The 13,861-nt window shown below is 32.4% G+C and overlaps 2 protein-coding genes and 1 pseudogene across 2 annotated transcripts; 2 read left to right on the forward strand and 1 right to left on the reverse strand.

The window, feature by feature from the left end:
• On the forward strand, positions 3,892 to 4,288 carry LOC109127568 (annotated as a pseudogene).
• Positions 7,045 to 8,007, forward strand: LOC104726796 (protein ODORANT1-like). Its single transcript, XM_010445739.1, has 2 exons — positions 7,045 to 7,372; positions 7,471 to 8,007. The coding sequence occupies exons 1-2, from the start codon at positions 7,092 to 7,094 to the stop codon at positions 7,907 to 7,909; spliced, it is 720 nt and encodes a 239-aa protein (XP_010444041.1). The 5' UTR covers positions 7,045 to 7,091; the 3' UTR covers positions 7,910 to 8,007.
• On the reverse strand, positions 8,188 to 13,603 carry LOC104726797 (probable serine/threonine protein kinase IRE). Its single transcript, XM_010445740.2, has 17 exons — positions 13,046 to 13,603; positions 12,863 to 12,930; positions 12,598 to 12,774; positions 11,229 to 12,491; positions 10,939 to 11,111; positions 10,600 to 10,849; positions 10,430 to 10,522; positions 10,200 to 10,340; positions 10,006 to 10,098; positions 9,725 to 9,929; positions 9,564 to 9,649; positions 9,389 to 9,477; positions 9,172 to 9,223; positions 9,042 to 9,098; positions 8,804 to 8,959; positions 8,607 to 8,690; positions 8,188 to 8,515 (listed from the first exon to the last, which is right to left on the reverse strand). The coding sequence occupies exons 1-17, from the start codon at positions 13,401 to 13,403 to the stop codon at positions 8,414 to 8,416; spliced, it is 3,447 nt and encodes a 1,148-aa protein (XP_010444042.1). The 5' UTR covers positions 13,404 to 13,603; the 3' UTR covers positions 8,188 to 8,413.

Consider the following 13,861-nt stretch of genomic DNA (forward strand, 5'->3'; position numbering starts at 1 on the left):
GTTGTTGTTACTTATCAAGATAATTAAAAGAGTGTATGTTATTCTTTTTTTCTCTCATAAAGACTAGTATCTTATATAACAAAGTAGGGTACCATTTGAATTTGCTTCCAGAACTTGACACATGGCATTTATGAAGTTGACACATGTCCATCAGAAAAGACTGAAACCCAAAAATGATTAAAATCTACAATTATTTCTTCACATAAATCTACTTCATCTTCATTCTTCAAGGTCTTCAAGGTGTGATGCGGTGGTCGATTCCAACAACTCCGAAGCTTTCTCCTTTAACATAATTAAAAACTGCCACAACCCAAGATTCAACTCCAAAGCTTTCTCTTTTGTGTGAGGAGAGGATTATAGAATCATTGGGTGATGAGCAAAGATTAGTGTAAAACAATGTCGAGTTTAGCACAGATGAATGATCATTACTCTTCTTGGTTTTGGTCTCTCGTCGTCGATGGAGTTAGCTCAAATGCACTGACCTACGGTAGACATGTTTGTCTGTTGTCCCTCCTTGCGTTTTTGTCTATCTATCTTTAAAATTTTATTATATAAACCCTACTATTTTGTTCCTCTAATGTACTCTATTTTGGTCAATCACTAATATGAGCAATGAAAAAGTTTGTGCAGAAAAGACTTGTTTGTCTTATACTAATTGGATAGATTGTCTACCACATTTTGATAGACAATAATATCAAACAATTATCATTATTGTCCAAATTTAAATAAAAACTATTGTCCAAAATTTTCTTGTATTATAATAATTGGATAGACAATATTGTCTACCAAAACACAAACTTAATAAAAGAGAAACGTGTCATTAATGTTCTATTGGGAGCCGCACAAAACAATTGTCCACATGTCTCATCTCTCTTAATTTTTTAATTTAAGGGTATTTCTGTTTTTTATATATAGCATATAATTTAAAAGTGGCAGTTTAGAAAAAAAAATTACATAATGACTTTTCTCATAACTTTTGTTTTAAAAATGGCATTTGTGAAATTCCAAAACATTTTCTCTGTGTAGCTACTACAGTAGTTCACTTTTTGAATCCAAAATCTTTATTAAATTTTCCTCGAACAAAAAATAGTATGCACCACTTCGGATCGATGACCTCTTCTTGCTGTTGTAAGCTGTTCTTCTTCCTTCCCTTTCTTGAGCCTCTTACTTACAGGACTCAACGATGTTGCCCTTGGGTTTACAGCTGGCGAAGGTGGCAGTGTCTGGTTCTGTGAATGGTCCTGCGTCATGGCTTTCATTTTCTTCAGAGCTGTATCCACGAGACGTCGAGGGCTTGTTTTGATCGTATTGGCGTAGACCGAGAGAGTCTCAACGCACAGGGACTGGTACTTTGTGAATTTGCAAGAGGATTGAATGAAGTTTAGTGCTTTTGTGGAAGTTCTAGTTGGACTAACTGTGGCGGTTGTAAGCTCCGACGAGACGAGGCAGGAGACGGAGAGTAGTAGAAAGAGAGCTTGGTATCGTTTTGCCATTGCTGTTTAATTTTCTTGAAGTCGAGAGAATTAAGTGTGTATAGGAAAGAGTTGTGGTTCAAATATTTATAGCACAATGCATGACAACCTTTTTGGACTGCACTCGTACTTGATACTAGTAGTATCATACCACTAATCACCATGATTCATTTGATATTTTGGTTATTTGTTTCATATTTAAAATCACGCATCTTCCACTCACTTTCGTTCCAAGTCCTAAGAAATATCAATGATATTGTTAATATACAATCACATAACCAGATCCGATCGGATCGTTACACACAAAACACATAGATATATATCTTTCGTTTGTAGCCAATTGCACAAAGTTGTATAAATGACTTATAATTATATATGAATATGTACGTAGTTGACTAAGAGAAATTCATTTCTATATATATCAAAAGTTATTGGATCTCATCTCAATGGATTAGTTTTTTTTAACTTGTATATAGTATAATATAACTTATACAAGACTCTCAATTTTTAACAGAAAGTTGCATCCCATCGACCCATCCCCTATATATGACTTGATTAGCTTTAGTGAAAATAAATATTTAGTTTAGTTTGATAATAGTTACATTTCATGCTACTAGAAAATCTTTGCAAATCATATTGTTTGTTCAAAACATACAAAATGGTTAAGGCTACCGATTTCCCAAATTTCGAAAACTCAAAACTCTCCTTTTTTTGTTCTTATATTTGATCTTTGCAACCATTATCTTTTTCATCTTGATCGTATCTGCCGTATGCTGGTTCGTGGGACGTTACAAAGCGACACGGCCAAGGGCTAAGCATGTTACATCTTCGTTTGTTTGGTTTTCTTTTTATTTTGTTTGTTAAAGAACATTTTTGTTTTTTTTTAATAAATAAATGTCAACGTTTTGATATCCACATCCTTCACAGCCCTTTAATGTCTCAATTTAAAACTTTTTAGTAATTCTTTTTTAATAGATGTTTATATTTTTCCTTATGTTTTGCTTTCTTTTTACCAAAATAATACATAGACTAGATTAAGATCCGTGCTAGAGCACAGTTAGAAATTCATTTTATTTACATTGTAATTTTTTTTATAAAATAGAATTTATGTGATTATTTTTTAAAAAATTTTTGGATAAAATATTATGTAATAAAATCATATGTTAAATATGATGACTTGAAAAAGACACTTATTTTGTAAGTTTTATATTGTTAATGATTCTAGATAAGTATCCGTGCTATAACACTGATTAAATTTTATTTTATACAAAATTTTGTATATTTCTATTTTAAAATAAAATTTTAATATGTTGTATTAGTTTATGTATGTGAATTTATTTCAACAATGTATATTCTACCTCATGACTTGAATGTCATTATAAGACATAATTTTGTGAATTTAGTTTTTAAATAGCGATTTATTATATTATGAGTAATTTAACATATTGTTATACTTTTTATTTTAATATACTTGGTTTTTTAAAATTCTTGCATATTATAGTGACATATTATTGACATTGCTATAACAATTATTGACATTGCTATAACAAACCAATTTAGAGTACTTATAGTTTCTAACTTTAATATCAAGTTTCAATATTTTAAAAATATTTCAAAATAAATTATTTAAAGTTTATTATATTATATAAAATTATAAAATTCAACAAAAAAGTATGAAATTGAATTTAAATATTCAAATTTTGACCCGTTACTCAGTAAATTTTTTAATTCAATAGATATTGTTTTTAAAGAATAATATTAATAAAATTGAATATTTTATAGATTGAATCATTTATATTTGTTTTTAAAAAATTAACTTATAGTATATCCGAAAATAAAAATATTTTTTAATTATAATAAATAATATGAGAATTTATTTGTTTCACAAAATAGACTAATATATAAAATGAGAGGTGAAGTATAATAATAATTAACAAATTAATATGTTAAGTTAGATGTTAAAGGATTTTATTTGATGAATAATTTAATAAAGAAAATTAAGATGGTAAATTAGATAATATTAAATGATTCTTTAGAATATTCTTTTTAAGATTTTTGGAAACAATAAATCCAGAATATACAAATAATATAAAACTTAATCTATAACATATTTGTAACTAACTTATTAAAATTATATAATCTACAAAATAATGTTGTATATTTCTGTTTTATTATATAGAGGACTACTCGTAGTTGAGTGAGTTAAGTATATATTATACTTTTACGAGATTAGAATTATCCAGATCTAAACAAAATTCATTCATTGACAACAACAAAAAAAAAAAAGAAAAAAAAGTTCAAAATTAGTTTCACTCAAATAGTCAAATACGATTATGATTCACATAAAGATATAAGAAATCGGTGTTCACTCTTTTTTTTTTTTTTTTTTTTTTTCTAAATATATTTTATAAAGCCCAAATGGAAACATATTCGGTACAAGAAAGGCCACGAGAAAGCCCACTAATTGCAAAACATTTGAAGATAAGGAAAACAAATTGAAGACACGTGTTATGCAACGTGGGAAATCGAGAGAAGAAGGTTTCGTCAACAACGCCATCACCGACTCATCTTCACCGGAAACATCCTTCGTCGGCCAGCGAATCATCTCAGTCCTCCGAGAAACCTCTATCTCTATTTGCCTTCAATTGTACCACATCGCCTTTTGCCAAATATCCCCGGAAGAGATTGACTTGACTTGGTCACCAATATTTCTAACCTCAGCAGATTAGCTCGGAATATTCATCAGAGAATCATCAGAACACAACGGAGATTACAAAAGAGTAACCAATGCTTTCTCTCTCTCAAAGATATGAGAGAGATTCACTCTCTTTCTTTTTTTCTTTTTTTTTTGGTAAAACACTCTCTTTCTTTTTATTAGGTCATTTCTAGTAAATGTTTAAACACTTGCTGATGTAAAAAAAAAGAAAAGAAAAAAAAAATCTAAAAAATCTTACATTTTTTTTCAATTTTTTTTTTTTTTTTTTTTTTTTTTTTTTAAAAAAATTTTTCATTTTGCTCAAAGAACAAACAAATTTGTGTGAATCTAGATGAAACCTAACCTTATGCATTTGCCATATTCATCGTGCTGAACTTCGTCAGTTTAATATTTGTGGACAGTAGATAATATTGATAATATCCACATNAATAAACTGAAATAATGCTATTTTCTAATTGAAAAATATTTTATTAAACATCGTTTATTTATCTCTGTTTCCCAAAGAAATTAAATATCCCTTTATATTTCTAAATAACTATATTCTAATATGAGAAGTAAACATAACTAATGTAATAATGGAGGGTATAATACATTTTTGACAACCATCGAAGAAGAAATAATAAAAACTTGAACACTTTTTAACTGTATGTAGTATGATCATGTGTTATAAACTTGTTACAAGCAAATTAATTTTTCCACCAATGCTAGTTTTGATTTATCAAGGGTCAAAGGAAACAAGAATTAATTTTCTTTATTCATTGCACAAATTGGTTTTGCCTCAACACATTTTTTGTCAAAAGAAGAAAAAATTTGAATAAAATGTAAAATTTATTAGATTTTTTTTTTTACATCAGATAAATTTAATAGAAGCTTTGAAATTAGAGAAACAAGAAATATTTTATTCACATACATGTTCATATAGATATGTATTATTTATGTATAATTGGTAAGAGTAGATGACACTGTAGTACTACGCCAAAGTAATTTAATAACTTCGCAGCTAAAATAATAATAAAACTAGAATTGGATTCGTGCTAGAACACGTGTTAACATTTATTTTATTTATTTTGTAATTTTTATTTAAATTGTTATATATATGATTGTTTTATTTGTTTTTTTTGCTCAAACACTATGCCATGAAATCATATGTTGAATATAACTTATAAAAATAACATCTATTTTGTAAGATCTATTCTAGTAGATCTAGATTTTGATCCGCGGTACACTGCAGTTTAAGTTATTTGATAAAAAATATTAATTTCTGTTTGTTAATTTTATTTGATTTGTTTAGTTTTTAAAATTATATATTGTATTTTGACTGTTAATTATATGCCTTAATCTACACTATACCGCATATTAATTATTTTATTATAATATTAATTAATCAATTTAATTAGATACGTCTATTAATCTAATATTCATATTGTTAACAAAATAATGAGATGATATTTCATCCATTTAACATCGAATTAATGATATTTTAAGTTTCTATTAATATCTACTCAAACATATCTAGCCATATTGTGTGATATTTTAATTCGTTGTACACCGCAAAAAAACTTCATAAAAATCAAAATATATTTTTAAAATTTTTCTTTTTTTATAGAAATTGAACTACTTATAATATTTGAACTTCTTATATAGTTTCAATATTATTAATATCTTAAACAGTTATAATAATCAAATGTTTTAATAATTGAAATATTAATAATCTTTAAAGTTTTTAAAAAGTTCACAAAATAATGAGATGATATTTATCCATGTAGCACCGAATTAATGATATTTTAATTTTCTATTAATATCAACTCAAACATGTCGTGCCATATAACCCGTCATGTGATATTTTAATTCGTATATATTATTAAAATTTAAAATGTTTGAATAAATTTTATTATTTTAGAAATTGAAATACTTATAATATTTGAACTTCTTATAAAGTTTAAATATTATTCATATCTTAAACATTTTATAAAAAGATAAATGTTTTAATAACTGAAATATTAATAATCTTTAAAATTTTATAAAAGTTACACATTTGAATTTTTAAATTTATTAAAAGTTGAAATTTTTTAAAATAAAGAACCATAATAAAATGCATAATTTTTTTAATTTCAATACCTGATAAATCAAGGTTTCTGCTGATTCATATTCATAATCATTTTGGTCTCTTTTTTATTAATATGACTTTGAATCTTTGCCTAGTTTTCTTAGGTGATGTAGGGCATTTTATATATATTTTTTATTCATCAGTTGAGCAATATATGTTTGTTTTAAAAAATTTAAATTACATCATATGCAGAAAAAATCATAAATTTTATTAACTAAATATATTAGATAAAAAAATTAAAATAATTTAAATATAAAATAAAATAAATGTGAAAAAAGAATCACATATTTTTGTTTTAATTAGGTTGAAAAATTTCCTTATCTTTTAAATGTTACCTATAATTGATTAATATGTTACTATAATTAACTAAATCCATACTATCCTTACTTACCAAAAATTAGACTAACCCGTATATTATGATGCACATATGTCACAAGTTTATAACAAAAAAATTATAAATATATATATTATATAGTCTACAAAAATGTCGTGTACTTCCGTTTTATTATATAGGGGATGTTTGCATCGAATTATAATATATACATTAGTTAACAATCGTATATCCACAAAAACATCACAAAAGTTCCAAGAAAATTTCGGATTCAGTTTTCTATTCTGACTGTAAAATACATTAATTAAATCTTAAGCATCCAAAAAAAAAGGGGGCAAGAAACTCCATACGTGTGTTTATATATATAGTTAGTTAGTTGAGATAAACTTGGTTACCAATTACTTTCACGATTTCCAAATATACAATAACAAACTTTTGTTTAATGGAACGTTTTGAAAACCATATATGATTATGGGTGGTCGTAAACCATGTTGTGATGAGGTTGGATTAAGAAAGGGACCTTGGACAGTGGAAGAAGATGGGAAGCTAGTTGATTTCCTAAGGATACATGGCAGCGGTGGTGGATGGTGCTGGAGGAACGTGCCGAAACTGGCGGGACTAAGACGGTGCGGTAAAAGCTGCCGTCTCCGGTGGACTAATTATCTCCGGCCAGATCTCAAGAGAGGTCTTTTCAGTGAAGAAGAGATCCAACTCGTCATTGATCTTCATGCTCGTCTTGGCAACAGGTTTAATGTGTTATTTTATTTTCAACTTTAGATATATGTGATTTTCTACTTGTAATGTGAAATATTCTAATGCCGTTATGTATATAAAATGGTTATAGATGGTCGAAGATTGCAGTAGAGTTACCGGGAAGAACAGACAACGATATTAAAAACTATTGGAACACTCATATAAAGAGAAAGCTTATAAGAATGGGTATTGATCCAAACACACATCGTCGGTTTGACCAACAAAAAGTCAACGAGGAGGAGAAGGTATTAAAGGTCAACAGTCCAAAGCCTCCGAGTGAGCCAGAGGTAGTAGTACCTGTGGTTTTGCAGAATGACACGTCAGCTGGAAATCTAAACGAGTTGGCTGATGTGGACGGTGACGATCAGCCGTGGAGCTTTTTAATGAAAAATGACGGAGTAGGAGCCGGAGAGCTTACGATGCTATTGTCCGGCGACATTGCGTCATCATGTTCTTCTTCGTCATCGTTGTGGTTGAAGTATGGAGATTTGGGGTACGACGATTTAGAACTTGGTTGTTTCGATGATTAGAGTATGTTTTATTAGGCCGTAGGTTGATCAATCCATAAGGTTCGTTGACATCATTCTATAAGACTATAACCATAATTTACGTAGTTGGACCAGTATAACGAATAAAACAACAGTAATTTCCCAAATTTACCTAATCAATTATAATACGTGCTTTGCACTTTCTATGTCTCTGATAGTATAATCGATGATAGCCTCCACTGATTTCATATGGAACTAACAGATATATTTTAGAGCTTACGTTGGATAATATAATAAAACAGAGTACAGTTTACACATATTGTATACAAATTCAAGAATTTTTTATATTTAATTTAAAAAATCTTGTAATTCAATATGTGTATCATGTAATTACATAAATTAATATCATACTCAAATCTCTGTAGCTCTTTTGCTTCCTAGCTATGCTATGCTTCCAAAGTTATTATTACTTTTCTTTTATGGTTTGAACCAGGAACCAATCAGCGCTTCTTCAAGTTAAATATGATGATCCATACATGTTAGTCATCATGTTTCGGGTCGATGGGCTGATTGGTTCGAAGCTTCTGTTGATTCCTTCGCGTTCTTTAAAACAAGATCGTAGTTGATCGAAGCGAGTTGTGAGAGGTTCTGATACCACAAAACCATTGTCAAAGATTTAAGCATTTCCTAAGGGATAAATATTTCAAAACAGATAAATCTTGGGGACTAACTAACTGACCTTGAACGAAAAATTGCTGAAGGAATACTTCACAGCAAGGTTTGGTCCATTTCCAAATTCTGCTAAGCTACTACACTCATCACCCTGTTTTACAACATTAACGTTTTTTTTATAATTCTGTGAGCATTCAGATGATAACTCTAAAAGTGAATGTAAGAGGAAAAAAAAGTAAAGAGAAAGAGTGAAAAAAGTCATACATCTTCGTCCTGTGTGTTGAAAGAGCTACTGCTGCATGTGTCTGTAAGGTCATCAAAATCACTACCTCCATGGACATTTTCATCTTCCGGGTTCCATATATACCGGCTCATGAAGTAACTAGTGTCTTGTGGTTCAGCTGCTGGCACAAACATAGCCTGTAACAATAGATAAGTTAACGTTGGTAAGAGATTTGATTTTGTAAAGAAACTTAATTTAGCTTCTGAATATGGAAAGAACCTTTTGCCGGGCAAGCGTGTCCCAGTTAATATCTTTGAAAAAATGATGTTGTTTCACCTGTAAGGAGATATTCAGAGACCCGAGGACTTGAAAAATGTTAGCTAGTAGGGTTGAATTAATAGAGACTTACCTCTCCAGCTCCCGTTGCCCCTAGCCTTTGAACAGGATTTTCAGTTAACAGCCTAAAAGAAGGAGATAAGTAGATAAGGTTAACACAATCAACATGTTCTGTTTTCACTTTGATCTCCAGTAAAGGCGTGTAGAAGAATCAAAATGGCAAAATTACAGAAAACATGAGAAAGAGATGAAGTTTCTGAGATTCATATCCAAAAAGTGTGTGATCTTACTTGTTGATTAGATCATGTGCTTCATAAGATATCTCCTCTGGCACATTAGGCCATGGTATGTCTCTGTTGATTATATTTTCAAAAATTTGCTGGAAACCCATATATGAAAGAAAATGTTAAGGCCTTAACATAATGTCTACTTCTGATATCTAATGATTTCATTTTGAAAATATACCTGTGGGGTTTCTGCATTGAAAGGAGGAATACCCACGAGAAGCTCAAAAAGAATAACACCGACTGACCACCAATCAGCGGTTTTACCTGTTATGAGTAGTGATGATAAGTCCATGAACAAATAAATGATGGCATGGAATGACAGGAAAATGAAATACTAACCATGACCCATTCCAAGAAGTATTTCAGGTGCAAGATAATCAGGAGTTCCAACAACTGCATGTTTCTTACGACTATCTTTTCCTTGTGAATGTTGAGCTTTTGTTCCATCTTCTGCAAAAAATCCACTGTTTCCCAGTGATGCATCACCTGACAAGTCATCTGTGCTGTTGATAAGACCAACCTTGGAAAGCCCGAAATCTGTCAACTGTAATTACAAGGGTTATATTTTGCGAGACAAGCGGCCTTGCTATCAATTTCATAATGCATAACACAATATTGACCTTGATGTGACCATCCTGATTGATCAACAAATTGTCTGGCTTTAGGTCTCTGTGAATGATATTTACAGAATGCAAATACTCCAGAGCAAGAACCTGAAAAAGCATTTGATTGAATTCAATTTCTATCATGTGGATAGTTATGTCTTAGTCCCGACACAATTGAGTAAATCATGAGATGTTACAAATGGCCTTACAACTTCTGCAATATAAATGCGGGCCATGTCTTCATCCAAGCAGCCAAGATTTCTCAACAAGGAGAAGAGATCTCCACCATTCAAGTACTCCATAACCAAATAAAGATTCTCCCGGCATGTGAACGAATAGAAAAACCGAACCTGCACAGCTAAAAGAAGCCTTAGAGAAAGCACCACAATTTTCACAGATATATTCATGAGGGCAGTTATAAATTGCTTGTATTACATACCACGAATGGATTACGAACTGATATAAGGATGTTACGCTCAGCTAGGATACTCTCAACAGCATTCTTACGGATCATATCAGCCTTCTTTAAAACCTGTATGATGGTTCTGACAACATTGAGTTATGCTTTCTAGAGCCAAACTGAAATAGTATTTTGTTAGTAACACCAACCTTTATGGCGAACAAATCACCGGTGGCTCTCTTTTTGGCAAGAAATACTCTTCCAAATGCACCACGGCTAATTGGTTTTATAATTTCAAAGTCTTCTATTGATGTTCGATCTTTAGCACGCGGATTAAGTGGGCTTGCCCGTAAGCTTCGTACTGTATCCTCATCTGCTGAGCTTTCTTCATCCGCCACGGCATTAGACGAATCTACTTTTTCATCATCTATCAACCCACAAAGTTCAATGTACTTTTCCCTGGATTTGAGAAACAATAAATCAGCATGAATGAAGTTGCAGTTAAACAGTAATGATGAGCCAAAAGCAGTATAAGTGAAAATGATTACTGCAGTAGCTTCTCAATGCGTCTTCCAAACGTTTCTACCACGAGGGCATCTGCCTTCCTATCCTGAATGACGTACTTTAGCTCATCCAACTGCTCAATCATGAAGTCCAATGAACTGTATCCACATACATTCACATTTGCCACAGAGCGAGCAATCTCTAGCAACTTGTTTATCTGTCAACAAAGCAGAAAATAAAAGTTAAGGAGAAGTTGAATACTCGGCTGAAATAAATAAATGAGATTTTCTGCATAATTTAATAGGGGGAAGATGAATAGAATGTAAACATTTACCTGCTGATAATTTTCAAGCTCTGATATTGTTTTTCGACCACTTAGTAGTAAATCGACTTGGCTTGTCCTCGGTGTTGCTGGTGATGGTGGTGTCAAGCTTCCTGATGACGAGTCCTTTGTTCCATTGGCTACAGAAGCTTCATTCAAGATAGTCAGTTCATCCAAAGAAAATGTATTCTCCGAACGAGGAACGCAATCAAGCATATCAACTGAACATCTCTGAGTTATTTCATCCAGATCTTCATGTCTAATGGATGTTGATAATTTCGCACAATCGGCAACTGCTCTTGGAGTTATGCTGTTCTTCGGCGTCCATGACTCCAATATTTTCTCAAGACTTTCAGCTACTCTTTCAAGTCTTAAGTTTACATTAATTCCCTTCAAGTCACATCTATCAGCGATTGTGCATATTCGAGAGTGCTCTTCTACATGTACGACTGGTATTTCAACTTCACAGATACGACAAATCATGGAATTATCGTATGTCACACATTGATGGTCCGCCCAGATACCCCACAAAGCACTTCTGTCTGCAGATGCAGGCTGGCCTGACGGGCTATGCAAGTTTTCAGCGTTTTCATCACCATAAACTTTTGGTTGGATTTTGCTCTCCCCCTTAGCCTTGGGAGTGTTATTAGCACTACGATTTTTCTCAGCAGCTGATGGAAGCTTCTTCCAAGATGACATCCGGAAATTACTCGAAGCTGAATCAGTACTCCTAGCAGTATTTACTTCCACCCCATCAGCTCCGCTGCTAGAGTTCTGATCAAGATTATCTTCTTTGCCAGCTAGAGTTTGCTTTTCATTTATCTTTTGGATTTCTTTCTCTCGAAGAAGGTCTTGTTGTCGCGAGATTTCTACCATCTGTTCTGGATAAACACCGAGATCACTTAGCTGGTGCATTCCCAAAATGTGTTCTTCAACGTAACCACTCTCTTTACGAAATTGCACAAGCCTATTGCAACGAGTAAGGATAAAAAGAAGACGGTTATGAGCCTGTTTAAGACCTCCCATTGGTAGCTCCTGACGTTTATCATCTAGCTTCTGAACAATACCTTCACATTTAAGCCAAAACTCACTAGCTGGCATGGTTGCACATTGCCGAGCCTCAACTAACAGATCCTCTAACCCAACTCTTAACTCTTTGTTAGATTCTGGAGTGCTCTCTAGAGTGGTCACTAAGTAGCCAGCAAAAACTCCTAAATCAGCATCAACATCTTCCTTTTGTTTATCAAACTTGGTTCTGATCGCCGCCATTACCTCCTACAAAAAAAAAAAAAAAACAATTCCAGAAGTTGCATTAACCAAACGAAGCCGAAGAACTCATGAACTCATTTTAAAACTACAAAAGGAATCAGTAAATACTAACCTCCATGTGACCAACAGCTCGCGATCTCCAAACGGGAAAAGGTCGAACACCTTTAGAATTGAGTTCGTGAGAGAAGCTCTTGATGTCATGAGGTTTCTTCTTCCTTCCACTCGTCACACGCAATATGGCTTGGAAACGTGGAGACTGTGTTTCTTTAGCAAGACCTACATGAGAACTCTGCAATTGAGATAAGAACAACAAAAAACAGAATTAGCAATGTGAAATTCTCATGAAACTGAAAACCATACAAAGAAGACACTCTCACCTCTAAGCCTGGATTGGGATTCGCAGGCACCCGTTGAGATTTTGATTGGCTCCACTGAACTTTTTTCCCTAAGAGACATTACAACAAACACCTCATGATCATTACGAATCATCATCATCGGAGTTGGATTTTGAAAATTCCATAAATCCTAAATCGAAAAACCGAATCAACGAGAAAACAAACCTTGATCGGGTTGATGAGGAGGAATCGGCCATCTAACACGAGCATCAGCGCGAGCATCAACAATTCCAACCTTAGGTTTCTCCTTGGTGACGACGACGACGACGTCCTTATCATCTTGACCCGAGGAAAACCTTAGAGGAGACGGCGCCGGAGACGATTTCGTTCTGATATGATTCAAACTTAAGGAAGAAGGAGCAAGAATCTCCGGCGAATCGTGACTCGTCGAACCTGATTCCGGCGTAACCTTCTCCTCCGGATGACGGGAAGGAATCGCAGGGATCTTATTCAGTTGTTTCGCGTTGGTGGAGGACGGTTGTGGATCCTGATCGTTCTCAGGCGACGGTTCCGTCGTAGACATCGACGACGTTTGTTAATAATAGAAATTACCTCAGAGAATTAATTGAAATTTCCATATTTGACACACCTTTTTTTAATTTTTTTTTCCTCTGTTTGATTGTTTTTCTGATTTTATCAAATCATAACGTTTACACAGAAGCGGTTGCGAGAGAGAGAGAGAAAGGACATAGAAGGAAACAAGACTGAGGTTTTCGCGGGAACTGGGGGGGACTCAGTTTTCATTATCAGTGAATAATAATTTCTGACTTTTTTTTTTTTGTTTGGATTTAAATTTGGATATAATTTTAGTTAATTTTTTACAACACCTAAATAAATAAAGAATGATGTATATATTGTATAGTTTTTCTATAGAATATAAAATATAAATGTGGAGAGTGTCCAAATTGAAACTACGTGCTTCCAACAAAATGCATGTCTTCCCCATTTCCTAGAAACAACTCCAAATCTTTTTTTTTTTTG

The sequence above is a fragment of the Camelina sativa genome, chromosome 11 (assembly GCF_000633955.1).
Source record: "Camelina sativa cultivar DH55 chromosome 11, Cs, whole genome shotgun sequence".
Classification (NCBI taxonomy): Eukaryota; Viridiplantae; Streptophyta; class Magnoliopsida; order Brassicales; family Brassicaceae; genus Camelina; species Camelina sativa.

Coding starts and splice junctions, on each gene's coding strand:
- LOC104726797 (XM_010445740.2), bottom strand. CDS start 13,403: ATGTCTACGACGGAACCGTCGCCTGAGAACGATCAGGATCCACAACCG. Junction 12,492..12,597: donor GAGCTGTTGGTCACATGGAG/GTTAGTATTTAC, acceptor TTTTTTTTGTAG/GAGGTAATGGCGGCGATCAG. Junction 11,112..11,228: donor AGCTTGAAAATTATCAGCAG/GTAAATGTTTAC, acceptor CTTTGTTGACAG/ATAAACAAGTTGCTAGAGAT.
- LOC104726796 (XM_010445739.1), top strand. CDS start 7,092: ATGATTATGGGTGGTCGTAAACCATGTTGTGATGAGGTTGGATTAAGA. Junction 7,373..7,470: donor CATGCTCGTCTTGGCAACAG/GTTTAATGTGTT, acceptor AAATGGTTATAG/ATGGTCGAAGATTGCAGTAG.